The 19,607-nt window shown below is 37.0% G+C and overlaps 1 protein-coding gene across 1 annotated transcript; it reads right to left on the bottom strand.

Moving 5' to 3' along the window:
- Positions 1-6,417: 6,417 nt before the first annotated feature.
- susd2 (sushi domain containing 2) lies at positions 6,418-18,863 on the bottom strand. Its single transcript, XM_051109453.1, has 15 exons — positions 18,562-18,863; positions 18,359-18,446; positions 18,055-18,253; positions 17,391-17,539; positions 16,914-17,081; positions 15,383-15,557; positions 15,073-15,274; positions 14,783-14,868; positions 12,691-12,959; positions 12,426-12,569; positions 12,196-12,354; positions 11,839-12,087; positions 9,300-9,578; positions 6,840-7,016; positions 6,418-6,614 (listed from the first exon to the last, which is right to left on the bottom strand). Exons 2-15 carry the CDS (start codon positions 18,435-18,437, stop codon positions 6,418-6,420), a joined length of 2,532 nt encoding a protein of 843 aa, XP_050965410.1. The 5' UTR covers positions 18,438-18,446; positions 18,562-18,863.
- Between the last annotated feature and the right edge of the window lie 744 nt (positions 18,864-19,607).

The raw sequence follows: 19,607 nt of genomic DNA, 5'->3' as shown, positions 1-19,607 counted from the left end.
GAACTACATCTGTTCTGAGTTTGGGTTGCTTGTAACATGCATTTAGGAACCCAACATGCGGCAACTATTTATGAAAAGCACTTATAAACCAGCTGCTGTCAACAACAGTGAAGCCTTAAGGCCTCTCTGTGGGTTTCCGCCAAAATAAACGCTTGACAGCTTTACATTTGAAAATAAAGAACTTAGGACAGTCATATTAGTATCGCAATTTTACTATCACGTAAAATGTTAAAATAAAATAAAATAGTATTATTATTTTTTTTAAATGCAGGAGGGGGAGAAAGACAGCAAATAGAAACATGTAGAAAGACAGCCAGAAATGAAAAGAATGAGAGCGGTAAGAGGGATGAAAGAGGTAGAGAGGGGTAAAGAAGACATACAGGTAATGAGGAGAGCAAGACATGTTAAGAGGACAGAAAAACGAGATGGTAGAGATGATAGGGAGAGATAGGAGAAGATGAAAGAGACAGGTGGAAGAGATATAAAAAGTGGCATTTAGAGATAAACATGTAGGAAGAGAAAGATGGATAAAGAAGAGAGAGAGAGAGACAGGTAGGCAGAGAAGACAAAAAGTACAAGTATAAAATACACTGACCAAAATTATAAACACAACACTTTTGTTTTTGCCCCCATTTTTCATGAGCTAAACTCAAAGATCTAAGACTTTTTCTATGTACACAAAAGGCCTATTTCTCTCAAATATTGTTCACAAATCTGTCTAAATCTGTGTTAATGAGCACTTCTCCTTTGCTGAGATAATTCATCCACCTCACAGGTGTGACATATCAAGATGCTGATTAGACAGCATGATTATTGCACAGGTGTGCCTTAGGCTGGCCACAATAAAAGGCCACTCTAAAATGTGCAGTTTTACTGTATTGGGGGGGTCCAGTCAGTATCTGGTGTGACCACCATTTGCCTGTGCAACACATCTCCTTTGCATAGAGTTGATCAGGTTGTTGATTGTGGCCTGTGGAATGTTTGTCCACTCCTCTTCAATGGCTGTGCGAAAATGCTGGATATTGGCAGGAACTAGAACACGCTGTCATATACACCGATCCAGAGCATCCCAAACATGCTCAATGGGTGACATGTCCGGTGAGTATGCTGGCCATGCAAGAACTGGGATGTTTTCAGCTTCCAGGAATTGTGTACAGATCCTTGCAACATGGGGCTGTGCATTATCATGCTGTAACATGAAGTGATGGTCGTGGATGAATGACACAACAATGGGCCTCGGGATCTTGTCACAGTACCTCTGTGCATTCAAAATGCCACCAATAAAATGCACCTGTGTTCATTGTCCATAAAATATGCCTGCCCATACCATAACCCCACCGCCACCATGGGCCACTCGATCCACAATGTTGACATCAGCAAACCGCTCACCCACACGACGCCATACATGCTCTCTGCCATCTGCCCTGTACAGTGAAAACCGGGATTCATCCATAAAGAGAACACCTCTCCAAAGTGCCAGACACCATCGAATGTGAGCATTTGCCCATTCAAGTCAGTTACGACGACGAACTGCACTCAGGTCGAGACCCTGATGAGGACACAAGCATGCTGATGAGCTTCCCTAAGATGGTTTCTCACAGTTTGTGCAGAAATTCTTTGGTTATGCAAACCGATTGTTGCAGCAGCTGTCTGGGTGGCTGGTCTCAGATGATCTTGGAGGTGAAGATGCTGGATGTGGAGGTCCTGGGCTGGTGTAGTTACACATGGTCTGCAGTTGTGAGGCCAGTTGGATGTACTGCCAAATTCTCTGAAACGCCTTTGGAGATGGCTTATGGTAGAGAAATGAGCATTCAATTCACGGGCAACAGCTCTGGTGGACATTCCTGCAGTCAGCATGCCAATTGCACGCTCCCTCAAAACTTGCGACATCTGTGGCATTGTGCTGTGTGATAAAACTGCACATTTTAGAGTGGCCTTTTATTGTGGCCAGCCTAAGGCACACCTGTGCAATAATCATGCTGTCTAATCAGCAACTTGTGAGGTGGATGGATTATCTCGGCAAAGGAGAAGTGCTCACTAACACAGATTTAGACAGATTTGTGAACAATGTTTGAGAGAAATAGGCCTTTTGTGTACATATAAAAAGTCTTAGATCTTTGAGTTCAGCTCATGAAAAATGGGGACCAAAACAAAAGTGTTGCTTTTGGTCAGTGTGTAAGTGACAGAATTGGTATAAAGGAAGGAGACACAGGGAGTCAGAAAGACAGGTGAAGAGAAGGGCAGGAACTGAGAGAATGAAAGGTTAATGATAAATGTTAGATATGTAATGAGAAGATAAAGGTAAAGAAGTGAGAAAGAGGACTTTTTGAGACCACAGAAAGATGGTAGAGAGAAATGGTAGGCAGAATGATAAAAACGGAAAGATAAAACACATAAAAAATTAGGCATTCAGGAAAGGAGAAAAACGTAGGGATAAAAATGAGACAAATGTAAGAAGAGAAAACAGTTAAAGAAGAAAGACAAAAGAGAGAGACATTTAGAGAGAAAGACAAAGATAAAGAAGAGCAGAAGGCAAGTGAGACAGGTGGTAAGAATGAATTAACAAAAGAAGGAGAAACAGGTGAAGAGAAAAGACAGACAGTTAAAGAGGAGAGAAAGACAGCCAGAAATGAAAAGAATGAAAGAGGTAAGAGGGATGAAAGAGGTAAAGAGGAGTAAAGAAGACATACAGGTAAAGAGGAGAGCAAGACATGTTCAGAGGACAGAAAAATGAGATGGTAGAGATGTTAGGGAGAGAGATAGGAGAAGATGAAAGAGACAGGTGGAAGAGAGATAAAAAGTGGCATTTAGAGATAAACATGTAGGAAGAGAAAGATAAAGAAGAGAGAGAGAGACAAGTAGGCAGAGAAGACAAAAAGTACAACTATAAAATATAAGTGAGAGAATTGGTATAAAGAAAGGAGAGACAGGGAGTCACAAAGACAGGTGAAGAGAAAAAAGGGCAGGAACAGAGAGAATGAAAGGTTAATGACAAATGTTAGATATGTAATGAGAAGATAAAGGCAAAGAAGCGAGAAAGAGGACTTTTTGAGAGCACAGAAAGATGGTAGAGAGAAATGGTAGGCAGAAAGATAGGTGAGGAAAGATAAAACGCATTAAAAATGAGGCATTTAGGAAAAGAGATAAAAATGTAGAGATAAAAACGAGACAAATGTAGGAAGAGAAAACAGGTCAAGAAGAGAGACAAACAAAACAGAGACATTTAGGGAGAAAGATAAAGGTAAAGAAGAGCAGAAGGCAAGAGAGACAGGTGGTAAGAATGAATTAACAAAAGGAGGAGAAACAGGTGAAGATCTCTTGACATCTCTTGTCGATTGACAAAGGAGAGAAGAAATTGTTGAATACACACTTAAAAATAAAGGTGCTTTAAATAGTTCTTCACAGCGATGCCATAGAAGAACCATTTTTGGTTCCACAAAGAACCATTCAGTCAAAGGTTCTACTTAACTTTTTATAATCTGGAGAACCTTCTTTCACCAAAAAGAACCTTTTTGGAACCATCTAGACAAAAAACGTTCTTCTATGGCATTGTAAAGCACCTTAGAATGTAAAGTCGTCATTTTTGTTTACTCTGCACACAAGAAGAATTATTGTAGCTCCATAAAATGACAGTTGAACTATGGCTATGGACTATTTTAATGATGTCCTTATTACATTTCTGGGCCCTGAACGTGGTAAGTACATTGCTGTCTATGCAGGGTCAGAAAGCTCTCAGATTTCATCAAAAATATCTTGGTTTGTGTTTTGAAGATTAAGTCTTACAGGTTTGGAACGACATGAGGGTGAGTAATTAATGACAGAATTTTCATTTTTGGAGCAACTAACTATTAAGGTCACAGATGGCCAATGCGCATGCACAGTCATAAGCGTGTTATGGCTGCACATGTGCATTGGTTGGTCTAGCTTGGAAAATACGCTTTTTAAATGCTATTTGAGCATAAGAAACAGCATCCATAGGGCAGTTCATTTCAGATTTTGTTGCTGATTTGAGATATGTAATTTAATTGTGAGTTTAACAAGTAGTTTTTGAGATTTCAGGATCCCCCTATTCATTTAGATAGGACTTGGTCTTGGACGAACTGCCCGGAGGTGTTGCAAATATTGCGCCAAACAGACTTTCCTTGAAGGGGACTTTGGTTACAACAACTTTCTTTTACATGGTAAAACATCTAATTTGTCAGGCTGGCACAGACACATCCTTTACCAAAAACTCAAGATCTTACCAATTTAACATTGCAAAGGCCTTTGGAGTAGACTGACAAATATAATGTTGATGTCATTAAATCTCTTGAGTTCGTTACAGCGCAAAACAATGACACTTCCTGTGGCTAGCAGGTGGCGCTATGACCATAATTGAATATGGTCATGGGCATGTGTTCAGGACAGGACTCTTATCAAGCATGTGAATTTTGGTGCAGATTGTACGCCTATAACAACTTTCTTTTTCATGGCGAAACATCAAAGTTTGTCAGGCCAACTACGGACACGCCCTTTAACGAAAACTCAAGATCTTCGCAATTTAATGTCACAAAGGGCTTTAGATTAAACTGACCAAATTAGGTGTTGATCTGTTTAAATCTCTAGATAGAGTCTGTTTAAATACAATGCCTGAAAATGGCACAAAACGTGCAGAGAAAATTCTAAATAACAGACTTCCTGTTGGGTTTCGGACTTTGTACCAAGAGACTTTTTGTAGGAATTAGTGTGTTACATGTGTCTACTGAATTTCTTACATGTATGTGAAACATAGCTCGAGGGGCACTTTGTTGAAATTTTATAGGTAGCGCTCTCAAGCCATTTTGCCACACTCACTTCAGAAACACATTTCAGATGTAAATTTTCACCACTTTTGGCATTTGTGCAGTTTCATGAGTGTTCGAGCATGTTTAGGCCCTCAAAAATGCGATTAATTTTGAAAAAGAATCTGAGCAATTTCAATAGGGTCCTCGCACCACTGGTGCTTGTGGCCCTAATTAGAGAGACAGGTGAAGGAAAAAGAGAAGCCGACAGGAATAGGGAGAATGAGACTGGTAAAGAGGGATGAAAGACATGTAAAGAGTCAGGGAAAAAGTAGAGAATATAGGTAAAGACATGTGGTATTGACAAAAAGAGCCCTAAAGGAGAAGTCCAGTTCCAGTACAACAATTTACAAATAATTTACTCACCCCCTTGTCATCAAAGAGGCTCATGTCTTTCTGTCTGCAGTCGTAAAGAAATTATCTGTCATTTTTTAAAAAAAATAAAAATGTGTATACTTTTTAGGCACAAAAGCTCATGTAGCACTAGCTCTGGGATGCGCATCCACAATGCTACGAGCCACGTCTAAGTTCATCGTCTGTGTACTCCGGCTCAAAAAGGTAGAGTATGGGCGAAAAACTCCATCTTATTTTCTCCTACAACTTCAGAATTGTCCGACATTGTTGTACCTTTTTATTTGTAAACAGCATTTGACTTACTTGCACTTCCTTAGTCTTGCGTGTTCGCTTTGTAAACACTGGGTCTGTAGTTCTACAGACCTACATTTTGGAAGTTCAAAACCAGGGCACCAATGAAATCCATTATATGGAGAAAAATCCTGAAATGCTTTCCTCAAAAACCATAATTTCTTCACGACTGAAGACAGAAAGACATGAACATCCTGGATGACAAGGGGGTGAGTAAATTATTTGTAAATTGTTGTTCTGGAAGTGGAGTTCTCTTTAAATAACCTGTTAAAATCAGTGTCGGTGCCAAAAGTTTGATAAAACCACTGGCACATTACTGACCTTTCTGACCACAGCGGTTTGAGCACAGCCCTGTCTGTGAGCACCCATATATCAAGAAAAATCCTTTCCTACAACTTCCTGATGATAAATAATGATCTGTTTAGCTGTGTGAGATGGCGACCAGCGAACAATGGCCTGCAGTAATAAAAGAGTGCCTCACAATCCTTTATCTGCAATTTGAGAGTTCACAAATATGATTCTCAAGTTGGATAATAAACAACACGATCATTAATCAATAAAGCAGATAACAGCTGCTTTATTGATTTAGTATGCAATGTACTTTCACCACCAGCAAATAAACTGCAAATATTGATCAATATCACATTTGACAAACTACAAGTTTCAAAGCGTTGGCTGAACACCAACACTACCACATTTCTTTATTTATTTTCCCCCAATACGAATTATCCAACATGTTTGCAATAGCGTGCATTCAGTAAACTCAGAGCAAGATACATTTGGCTCACAGGCCTGATGTGTTTTATAAAGCGAGTTGTTGCTTTGTTTTGGCTCTCCGGTTACGCAGCGAACCCCCAGAAAGGCCAGCAAGCCAGCGGGGGATGAATTCTCAGCAGCTGTGGAGCAGATAAACGATTCATATGTGTTTGATGGAGAGAGTCCAGATCTGATCCTAAACAGATCCATCCTGAAGATGCCTATCGAGAGGAAGTACGCCGTTCCGCTCTGATGAGACAGAGGGGGCAAGAGTTAACAAGCTCAAGTGCATCCAGGTTGGGCTGTATGACTGCTGCACTCTCTGTCTGTCTGTCTGTGTGACTGACGGATCAATGGGCTGCTCTGTTTGATGAGAGGAGTCCCTATAGACACCTGTGGAGGGAGGAAGTAAAGGGCCTAACGATGCCCTTACTCATAAAGCAATCCTGAAAAAAAATGTGTCAATGCTTCCTAAGCACAACTGGAATATGGAATAGGAGAAAAAACTACAGCCTTCTATTACCTCATGAGGATATGAACTTTAAAAAGGAAAACGCTGCCACCTGGTGGTTTGGAACAACACGTCTGAGTCAATTCTCATGCTGCACTTACACCTACCAGCCACACAGTGCGTGTCCCGTCCAGTCCATGTGCCATCTGCTTGACATGTGCGTTCCTGGGACCCATAGAGACGGTATCCATCGTTACATGAGAAATCGACCGTTGCCCCTTCCAGGTACAAGGTTCCTTCCTTCTGACCATGGTTAGGTGGTGACAGCCACCCACAGGACTGTACTGAGATCACAAAATCACAGCCATTACAAAACCATAAAAAGACATACAGATAAGAGTCAAATCATATGCAAGTCTCCAAAGCTTTATAACTGAGATATGGTCAGACATTGCATTTTTAAAATGAACAGTGTGCCGCTGTTATTTAATCTGCACATGATGCTTGGCATTTGTCTTTATCCTCATAACCAGATATAAATGCATAACATCTGATAAGACTTATATGAGCATGTTGTAAAAATTTTAAAAGCACTAATAAAAGCTTCAGGTGACCTAACAATATAATAAGTAAATATTCATATATAATAATATAAATAAATTAATATTTGATATAAATAAATACATATATTATATAAAAATAAATATTTAGCAAAAAAAATGATACACAAAATTTAATAACAGTTAAAAATATATTTAAAGTTTAAAAAATCAGCTGTAGGCGCTTTATGTTGGGCCCTATGAAATGCATTTCATTTTTTTCCAAATTCTGCTTTCTCCATTTTAATTTTTCTATATTCTGTTTTTCTGTTTTAATTTTCCTAGACTCTGTTTTAATGGTTAAATTAAATATCTTAATCAAAAGGCATGTCTAATTAATAGATATTATCAAACTTAATTTATTAAAAGTTTAACAAAAAATTAATGTTTACGCCCTATAAAAGACTTTAGAGTAAGTTTTATTTTTACCAAATTCTATGATTTCCATTAATTTTCTGGATTCCATTTTAATAATGTCATTAAATTTGAATAATCAAAAGCATCTCTAATTGATCGATTTTATACAATTATTATTATTTATGTATTAATTTTTTCAGAAATACTGTGTTGTGTTACATTTTTCTGGTAAATGAATTCTGAAAAATATTTTCTTCTTGTAAATACTCCTTAAAAATAATATTTTAATTATTCTATTAGTAGTAGTACTATCATTACATTAAGTAATATAATTCTGTTTGTTCAAGTTAAATGAAACTTTTATTTTGATGCATTGCTGTGAAGACCTTTACGTTTCTGTTTGTATATGGTGGTAGTTTTTCTCAAACGAAACTGTAAAAAGCTCATGAAGTGACTCTCAGAGCAGTTCTTCAGCAGTGTTGGGTTTAGTGTTAGTTACTAAGTAATTAGCTACTGTAATTTAATAATTTTTTCCATTGAAAAATTAAGGGATTACTCTTATTTCTTCTGTAATTTAAGTACAGTTACTTCTTATGTAATTGAACTTAATACAATAAAATGCAATGCAATAGTGGATTTAACACCACTTTAAATACTTTGGTGAGTTAATAAGATTATTGGTAACACTTTAGTGTCCAATTCTCACTGTAAACTAGTTGGTTATTAGACTTTATTCTAAATCCTTAATCTTACCCAATTCTTAAACTTAGCTGTCTACATTACGAAGTATTAATAAGCAGTAATTAGGAGTACACTGAGGCAAAAGTATAGTTAGTTCATAGTTAATAGTTAGTTAAAAGTGAGAATTGGACCCTAATCTAAAGTATGACTAGAATAATTTCTGTAGTAATCTGTTATTTATTTGAAAGAAGTGTTTCATGCCTATCCTTGTGTCATTCATTAACTTTGATATGGGATAAGAAAGTAATTAGTAGTAAATAATTAAATACATTTTGGAGAGAGTCATTTGTACAGTATTTTAATTACACTGTTGAATATGTAATTAGTAACTAGTAATTAATTACTTTTTTAGAGTAACTTACTCAACACTGTTCTTCAATGTTGTTCTTCAACACTTCTACGAAACAGCCTGTCTGCACCATTCATTCACACAGAGACGCAGAACATGAAGGATTCATATTTAAATATTATTTTTGTGGCTTAATATTCACAGACACTAGTCCATATCACGTTTTAAGTGTAATGACCTACGTTTGATTTATTAAACCTAAATTTGGCAAATTTCGTGACATTCCATATTATACAGTACATTCCATTTTTATGACTGGATTCCACAGTTCCCTCCGCATTTTCTGCATGACGGAAATCATAGTTCCCTATATATGGTGCATATATGCATGAATACATAATTCATGTGATGAGTATATATATAATATATAGGTTATGCAAGCAACTTTGAAGGTGGGTCATCCAAATCGTTTTAAGGGCCAGAAATACATGGATTATGAAATGTATTTTTGGGAGATGGTGCCTAAATCATACATACAGAAGTCTGGGAATGAAAATACTGTAATCAACATTCCTGCAAACAAACCTAAAAATATATATAGCTTTTTCACAATAGGTTCCCAGCGAAATGGTTACACTTACCAGGCGCCAGAGCTTTCCTGGTGGCCGTATGACTCCGGTAAGCCAGCAGTGTAGCATTGCCTTGTTCCAGACTGCGCATGCTTAGTGCGTCGTATTTACAGAATGAAGCCCCCTCTCCGGCACACAGGTTCAGCGTTGGCTCCAGCAGTGGATCCTCTGGGTCTTCAGTCACGGAAAAGTTTGGGATAAAAGATGGATCATGCTTTGGAGCATAGTAATATTCATACAGGAGGTAGGTTGAGTCGTAAGTAAAGAGTGAAGTCTCATTCGTAATGGCCCCTGTTGAAGAAAAACACATGGTATTTAAAAAAAAAAAAAAAAAAAAAAAAAAAAAAACACTTATTAAAACACAATTTTAAAAGAGAAGTTTACTTCCAGAACAAAAATTTACAGATTATTTACTCACCTCTCTGACATCCAAGATGTTCATGTCTTTCTTTCTTCACTCGATAAAAAATACGTCTTTTGAGAAAAACATTATAGGAATTATCTCCATATAGTGGACTTCAATGGTGCCCCCAAGTTTAAACTTCCAAAATGTAGTTTAAATGCAGCTTCAAAAGGCTCTAAACGATCCCAGCCAAGGAAGAAGGGTCTTATCTAGCGAAACGATTGGTCATTTTCTAAACAAGTTGGCAATTTATATACTTTTTAACCTCAAATGCTTGTCTAGTGATGCACATGCAAACTCTGTGTAATCTGGGTCATAATCTTAGGGTATAACTCCCATCTCTTTTTCGTCTCCAACTTCAAAATCATCCTACGTTGCTGTTTTACCCTTTTTTTTGTAAAGGGCGTTTGATCTTCTTTCCATGTTCACTTTGTAAACACTGGGTTGATACTTCTGCAGGACAATTTTGAAATTGGAGAAGAAAATGAGATGCAAGTTTTTCGACATACCCCAACTGTATTGTCCCAGAATAGACAAGACGAGCATGTGAGGTTTAAAAGTATAGAAATTGTCAATTTGTTTGAAAATGACGATCATTTCGCTAGATAAGACCGTTCTTCCTCGGCTGGGATCGTTTAGAGCCCTTTGAAGCTGCATTTAAACTACATTTTGGAAGTTCAAACTTGGGGGCACCATTGAAGTCCACTATATGAAGAGAAATCCTGAAATGTTTTCCTCAAAAAACAATTTCTTATTAACTGAAGGAAGAAAGACATGAACATCTTGGATGACAAGGGGGTGAGTAAATTAACTGCAAATTTTTGTTTCTGGAAGTAAACTTCTCCTTTAAAGTCCAATTCTCACTATTAACTAATTGCTTATTTGCTTGCATATTACTAGTAGGGCCCTATTAAATCAATTCCGTTTTATTTTTTTCTAAATTCCGTTTTAATTTTTCTGGATTACATTTTTTCCTTTTTAATGGTTAAATTAAATGTTATTAATCAAAGAGCACGTCTAATTAATTAAAATCATGCAATTTCTACAATTTCACATCAATTTAATAATAAAGGTTTAACAAAAATGACATGTTTAGGGCCCTATGAAATGTTTAATTTTTTCTCACCATATGTTTTAATGTTATCAAATTCTGTGTTTTACCATGTCTAATTATTTGAACGCATACTTAATTTATTCAAATTTATTCTTAAAATAGCCTTATGAAGGCTATTTTTTACCCTCAAAAATTCTGTGTTGTGTATTTAAAATGTTCTGGTTATCAAATAAAGGCATAAAACATTAATTTAATTTATCTTTTAATTAATTTTTAATTAACTTTTTTTTTTGCCAAACAAAGGGGAATTTACTATTAAATTTAAAACATGGAAGAAATGTTGTGTGATTATACCCTAAAAAATAATGTTTGTTTCATTTTAGTAGTAGTAGTAATAGTAGTAATATATATTTGGCACATTGTCTTCAAGTTACACCTGACTTTTATTTCACATTTCTGTGCGTATATGATATAACGCTAGTTTTCCTAAAATGGAACGGTCAAATGCTCATGAAGTGACTCTCAACAGATATTGTTCATGTATTTATGTCCTCATTTAGTGAGACGACAGACGCTGAAATCACCGTGAGCATCACGCGCGCTTCAGTGTGAGTAGTAAACAAAACCACTCGTCTGCTCCATTCATTAATGGAGACACGCAGAACATGCAGCATTCACATTTAAATATTATATTTTTGCAGCATAATATTTACAGATACTAATCCATATTGCAGTTTAATTTAAGTGTAATGACCTACTTTTGATTAATTCAGGCAAATTCTGTGACATTCCGCATTATTCAGTAAATTCCATTTTTATGACTGGATTCCATGTTTCCATCCGCATTTTCTGCATCGCAGAAATCATAGGGCCCTACACTAGGCACATATTTATGCATTAAATCCCTTACCCCATACCATCTTTACAACAGATGGAGCCTTTTGTAAATACAGTAAATAAAATCAGATGGCATTTATAAACACATTAAATTATATCAGACAAGCAGTATAAATTGTAATCTCGGTTACAAACAATTTCATCATGCACTGACTGCACTGGCAGTAAAGTAATGTGAAAGTAAAGCAGTTACTCACAGCCAGCACAATAGGTGAATATGTCCTGTGCACTGCTATTGAGAGGGATGATCACGCCACTACTTGAGGTGAAGTCATCTTCAGGGTCGTCATTCATTGTACCGAGCAGCCCCTGTGTGTGGTTCTGTAAGTTATGTGGCAGTAGGACCGTAAGAGTCATGACCCCTTGACCTGCCCTGACCTCTACCCCCGTACCCGACGGAAACATCACCGTCACATTAGTGGGATTAGGGGAAAAAACAAAAACACCTGGAAAGACAGAGAAAAAACACAGACAACAGAGATTATAAAACAGACCAGGAAGAAAACTGTGCCCAGCTAAAGCTGACTTTGAGAGGATAAATAAACTAGTGTTACCCTTAAGGTCGATCCATTTTTGCTCGGAGAAGGAAAGAACCTGTTGGTTCATTAAGACCTGGAGCTCATCTACTTGGTCTCCGAGACGCACCTCGATAATATCGGAGTCTTTCTGCCTCATGGCCACCGAACTCAGTCGTGTTGCCATAGCAACCGTACCTGAAGGAACAATTTTTTTTAGCCCAGGTCTGATACAATCCATCCTTAACACGGAAGGTTACAGAACTCACCATTCTCAAATTTCATTGGTTCGGTCCTACCCTGCACAGACAAATCATAGTGTGGAGAGTGAACCAGACTGTACTCTCCTTTCCCATTGAAGGTGAAAGTCACACCATCGAATGTCATAAAGTGGGGGTCACCAAGCACAGCAGCTAATGAAAAGGTGAAAAAAGATTTATTTTAAAATAAAAACAAATAAAATGAAAATTAAATAAGACTACAAAATCTAAAAAAGGAAATTACAGGTAATTTTTTTTTTTTTTTTTTTTTTACCTGTTCTAGGAGGATGATATGTTCTGCAGTCACTGGACGGGCGGTGAGTGAAGTAGTATTCGCAGTTGTCTGACCACAGGCAGCAGTAGTAGAAGCTGATGACATCATACTTCCAGTGAGAGAATCCTGGAACTCTGGGTGGTTTTTTGTATGGCGGATCCCCCCAGTCGTGCCCTCGATCTGGGGTGCTGCCACCAATAGAGTCTCCAGTGAGCACCTGAGCTCCAGTGCTGTCATAGCAACACTGCTGACCGGCACCATACTCAGGACTGCAAGAAAAAAATACATCAACTGGCTAAATATAACATACAGAATTAAATGTATTTAGATGAATAAGAAAGGGTTATAAAATAAGTCATATTTTGGAAGTTGTCTACTGTTCAAATGCTCACTGATGCTACAGAAGGAAAAACAATGCTTGAAAAGCCAGGGGTGTAAACTTTTGAACAGAATGAAGAATTTTTTTTTTATTTTGCCTAAATATCATATTTTTTTCTATTAGTACTGCCCTTCAGAAGCTACCGAAGATACTTACATGTTTCCCAGAAAACAAAATAAGCTAAATTTACCCTGATCTTACCCTGATCTGCATAGTTTTTCCTTTGGACGCATCAGTGAGTGTTTGAACCTTCTGTAATAGTTGCATATGAGTCTCTCAGTTGTCCTCAGTGTGGATCTCAAAATCATAGTCATTGTTGAAAAGGGTTCAAACACACAAAAATGCTGAAAAAAAAAACAGAATTTTGTGCTGCAGTTAAAGCAGGCAGTTTAACTGTTCAGGACAAACAAGAGACTCATGACTATCACTAAGCAAACAAAAAAACACAGCTGTGGATCTTTCAGGTAACAAAGTATCAAGAATCAAGTGTATGTAAACTTTTGAACAGGGTCATTTTTATAAATTCAACTATTATTTTCTTTTGTAGACTATATGTAAATGTCTTTCATGTGAAATACTTTATTCAGGACAGTCCCAAATAAAAAAAATAACATGTATTTTGTATGATCCCTCTTATTATGGTAAAAAAAAATTAACATTTTGAAGATTCAGCAAGGTGCATGTAAACATTTGAACTTAACTATTTTCCTGTATACTGTATAACCAGTGTTGGGCATGTTACTTTACAAAAGTAAATAGTTATAGTTACTTCTCACAAATTAGTTAGTAATGAGTTAGTAACTGACTTATATCATTATAAAAGTAACTAATTACCAGGGACACTATTGTGTTACTTAAATAAAAAATAAAAAATGTCAAATATTAAATATGGCAAATAAATAAAACATTGTTCACTAATCTGCACTATTGAATTGTTGCTGTGGGACAATGTTAGAGACACCTTCCAGGGGCTAAATATCACGTTATTGGGGTCGCTTCAACCCACAGACCTGAAAAAACATCATAATAACAAGAAAACAATGTGCTTTTGTAAAAAACAAATAAAATAAACAGGGCGTGCTCTTTGCCGTCTTAGTCTCCATCACCTCTCTTCACAGACACGTAAATAAAACAACCTCTGTGAACCTCTGCGAAATACATGCCTCACAGACATGAGAAATATATGTATAGAAAGCTTGAAATGTCTACTTTTAAATGAAGTAAGTCTACACTGAAAACTAATATTCTCTGATGAAGTAATCTGTATGATACTGTATAATCTCCAGTTTTTACCATCTAAACTCTCTAATCTCTAATGTAATCGCGCCTACAATGTAAACACCCACATCACCTCTGTAAACAAACGTGAACATTCATCAAGTTCATTTAGACTACTTTTCGTTTCTGGAAGAAGATGCGCTGAGAGGAATAAGCCAGAATTTACCTCAGAAGAAGAAGAACCTAAGAAGAACGTAACGAAAAAAATTATAGTAACGCCACATTTTATTGTCAGTAACGGAAATGGTGTTGTAACGGGGGAACAGTAATTAGTTTGATTACTTGTTACCGAAAAAAGTAATGCCGTTTGTAACGCTGGTATAAACAGCGTTATTCCCATCACTGTGTATAACTAAGCTGCTTTGACACAATCTATATTTTATAAACCGCTAGAGAAATAAAGATGGCTTGACATTCTGATAAGTGGCATATTACCTGCCCTGTATGGCTCTGACGCAGTGAACTGCACCTGGATGGTAAACACAGAAACTACCTGCCTCAATATCACAGCCATAATCCGTCTGAAAAATAAACACAAAACTCATCAAAGCTACAATATAGACTCTTAAATATATACATTGCTTCATTACAATATAATTAAAACTCTATGATTACAAATGCCTGAATCTGTAATTGGTAGAATTCTCAAATAATTATGATGTTGCTAGTGCTGCAAACTGTGGTGTCCAAAATAATGTCCGATTGATTTATTGCTCTACACCTACATGAAATCTTCCTGTGTCAGCACGGGCCTGGGCCAGAGTGCAGGGGCAATCTATGATCTCAGTCTGGAAGCTGGGCATTGCTTTCTCTTCTTTATCCCAATTGATACACTTCTCCAGGGCCCAGCCTGCAGAGTCCATCCTGAATGCCTCCTCTAGATGCCAGGCGATCGCATGCGCTCCACTCCACAGGGCGTTAACATTCCTGCACAAAAAAGCATGTCTTTATTTAAATGGTCGGATAATGGAGACATAATGTTTTACACCATTTCATTCTAAAAACTATAACTCATTAACTAATAAATGTTCTTACTGGGCTCCATCTGGTTTAGTGCTGGGAATGATCCGCATGCTCCCTAGGTCCCAAAGGGAGTATGGTTTTTCTGCGATCTGTGGGGTGAAAACGAAAGTTCCAACGTTGGGTACATCTCTTGTCACAGTGTACAGATACTTCCACTCCGCCTCCCAGTTAGCAGAATATGCCTCTCCTGTTGGTTTACCATAATAATATATTATCTATGCATATTCAATAGACAGTTAGAATGATAAACAGACTGATAGACAGATATGTAGAAAGAAATAGATAGACAGAAAGGCAGGTAAATAGAAACGCCAACAGACAGAACAGAATGACCATCAGAGAGAAAGACAAGAAAGACCAACAGACAGAAAGGCAGAACAACTGATAAACAGAAAGACAGAATGAACGACCCACAAACAGAACAGCAGACAGAACAGCCAACAGAAAGAATAACAGATAAAAAGAAATGAATGACAGACAGAATGACAAAACAACCGACAGTAAGAACGACAGACATAAATAAGGACTGACAGACAGAAGGACAAAACAACCAGCCAACAGAAGGACAGACAAAAATAACAACCAACAGACAGAAAGACACAACAGCTGACAGACAGAGACCCAAAATAATAGGCTGACAGAAAGAAGGACTGACAGACAGAATTATAGAATGACAGACAGAACGACTGAAAGACAGACGGATAGACAAACAACCATCAGAAAGAATGACCAACAGACAAAATAATAGAATAAACAACCAACAGAAAGAACAACAGACAGAAATAAGGACCGACAGAATCACAAAACAAACAACTGACAGAAAGAATGACAGACAGAAAGAACGACAATGACAAAAACAACTGACAGAACAACAAAACGAACGACAGAAAGATAAGCAGACAGAAATAATGACAGAGAAAACGACAAAACAAACAATTAATAGAAAGACCGACAGACAGAATAACATAATGAACAACCATTAGAAAGAATGGCCAACAGACAGAATAACAGAACAAACAACTGACAGAAAGAATGATAGACAGAAAGAAAAAACAAACAACCGACAAAAAGAACAGACAAAAATAATGACAAACAGAACGACAAAATCAGCCAACAGAAAGAATGACAGACACAAATAACAACCAACAGACAGAAAGACACAACAGCTGACAGACAGAGACCCAGAACAATAGGCTGAGAGAAAGAAGGACCGACAGACAGAATTACAGAATGACAGACAGAACAACCGAAAGACAGATGGACAGACAAACAACCATCAGAAAGAATGACCAACAGACAAAATAACAGAACGAACAACCGACAGAAAAATAGATCTGACAGAAAGAACGACAAAACAGAATGACAAAACAAACAACCGACAGAAAGAACGACAGACAGAAATAATGACCAACAGACAGAACGACAAAACAGTTGACAGACAGAAAAACAGAACAAAATTACAGAATGACAGATAGAACGGCAAAAGACAGACAGACAGACAGAAAGATTGATAAATGGATGGATGAATGGATTATGTGCTTACCAGTCTCATTGTAACCCCACAGTTCGACATTGACTGTCTCTGCTTTTATTAGAGATGGGATCCATATCATCTTTAAATCCCCGCTGACATTAGGTGTGCCATAGTACTGCCACTGTGTGGCATTGACCATAACGATCGTGTAAAAAGGACTCAGCTTACTGTGGTGGACTAATCAATCAGACAGAGCATCAATATCAAAAAGAAATACTTTCACATTAAAACAAACATATTACAGTGAACTTGTGTTAATATCATATGCCTCAGGAGGTCTGACGACAATATTTAATCAGGCCATTAGGCAATAACCATACAATCATAACTAATATTAGCTATTAACAAGACTGAAGGAATGTTCCAGAAAGGAATGTCTTCTAGATTAATTAAAATAACTTTCACTGATGAATAAGAAATGTGCAAATAAGGTACACTTTCACAGACTTTCTCAAAAAAAAGTGCATTATAATTTCTGTAGCTCACCTGAGAGCCACCGCCCTGCTCTGTCATAGTTGACTCCATCTGTGGACACCTCAAAAGGGATCCAGCCCGACTCATAGAGCAGAGGAGAAATACAATGACCTACTCCGCTTTCATCCACATAACCCTCTGTCAAAATCTCTGAGTTAAACCTGTGAAACACACTCTGTTCAGCACTGTAGCGTATTTACAGCACAGATCATATCTGATACATTATCAGTTCAGCATGCACTTTTATTCAAAGCGACTGAGGAATACAAAAAACAATTCACCCTCATCTCATTCAGCCTTCACTAAAGCCACTTGATGTACCAAATAAACCTTTTAAACAGACTTTGTCCTTGAGGAGTTGAGAGGAACAAAATCAACAGCAAACCCTTAAGCTAAAACTCCCTCAATGCCAGAATATATAATTTATGAACACTCTATGTTAGTATTCTGTTCTTGCATATTAAGTATATTAAACAGTAATAAAAAAAAAATAATAATAATAAAAGGCATACAGGTTTAGAATGACACTGGAAATGTTCTTTTTTCTGTGAGCAAATACTTAAACACACCATGCTGTGACATTATCAACTCGCAAGGAACTTTAGACGTTTCCAGTGTTTATGTACAGTTGATTTGTGCAATTCAAAGAACATCAACAGATTTTTGGCACTCTTACCTGCAAGTGAGGTTAATGTTTTGCTCAAATGTAGCATTGAGGATTTTAAAGTCTCTGCCTCCCAGCAAAGATCCAGAGTATGGTTCAATGTCAAGGCAAAACTGTTTATAATCAGCACAGCAGTCCTTCAGAGATTCACATGTTGCATGACAGGAGCATGTGTTCAACTTCTCACCACAGCTGTTGGCACATGATTGCGCTAAGAAAGGAAGTCAAGACATATTGCTGCTATTGCATTCTCTAGAAGACAGAATAACAAAAACAACACTTGGTTATTACTCTAGTACATGTATGAAGAACTTACCTGCAGTCCTGGATAACAGCTGAAGGAGCAGCACTATGAACATACAGAGATGGATTTTGTCCTTATATTTGCACAACATGGTTTCTGGCTAGAATAACCCGAGATGTTTTAATATCAATGTATGGCGTCGTATGCAAACAGTGTAAATCGCATGTGGTTCTCAGTCATGACACTGTGACAAAGGTCTCTCTCTCTAAACGTACCTTGTAACTGTTTAACAGTCAGCTTGCAGCCAAAAGGCAATAAATGAAACCCCTGGCACAAGAATGTGCATATCATTTATTTCTTGTAATGACGCTATCTGTGCAAAGCATTATCACTAGGATTCATTATCCTATCATTATCATTAGGGTTGTAAAGTTTTGAACTCGTTCTCCTGCAACTTTTAGACTTGGGACACACACCAGCTGGTGTGCGAAATGTGACGATAACGGGAATGCCCCAAAATAACGCTTCAAAATTAAAGTCCTAAATAAACAACAAATAAACTTTTAAAGATGAGTGTATATGTTGCTTTACAATTGAAGAATCTTTAAAGATTTAATTTACTTAATATACATACAAGCACGTTAGATAAATATGTAAATAGTATGCATATATGTATATTAAGTAAATAAATGTGCGTTCAAACTTTAGTGTACTGTCACAAAGGTGTACAGCAGTCAACACTTTAAGTGGATCAAAACCTTTCATTAAAGTTGTCCTAAAACCAAAACAATACCCGTGTCTTAGGACAATTTTGATTAACTTTTTTAACCCACTTCAAATGTTGACTACTGTATTTTTGTCAATATTAAACAATGAATGGCAAATAAATAGGTGGTTTCAAGATTAGTGTTATACTTCGTTATATAAAGGATAAATAGTAATAAAAGAAATTGTTATCAAGATTGCAGCGCACTCTTGTACACAATGAGCTATCGATATAAAATACGTTATACAAAAAACTATAAACTAATGCCGTTGTACTTGTATGACTTACAGAGGTTTACTCATAAAGTAATTCATATATTAGTCGACTCCTGACATGATTCACAGCGCCTGAGATGCCTTCTGATTTATAGTGTTTTGAAAACACAGTTTTCCCGCCGCTTCGTCAATTGAACATATTGGCGCCACGGAACATAATGCCACTGAGGTGAACTAAACTCGCATATTTTGCTAATTATCACTGCTGAAAATGGTCAATTATTGTCATGTACTAATCGGTCAGACCAGGAAAAACATTTGGAGTACTATAGACTCCCAA

The sequence above is a fragment of the Labeo rohita genome, chromosome 5 (assembly GCF_022985175.1).
Source record: "Labeo rohita strain BAU-BD-2019 chromosome 5, IGBB_LRoh.1.0, whole genome shotgun sequence".
Lineage (NCBI taxonomy): Eukaryota > Metazoa > Chordata > Actinopteri > Cypriniformes > Cyprinidae > Labeo > Labeo rohita.
The sequence above is the reverse complement of the archived record's forward strand: the minus strand, read 5'-3'. Positions and strand labels throughout refer to the sequence as shown.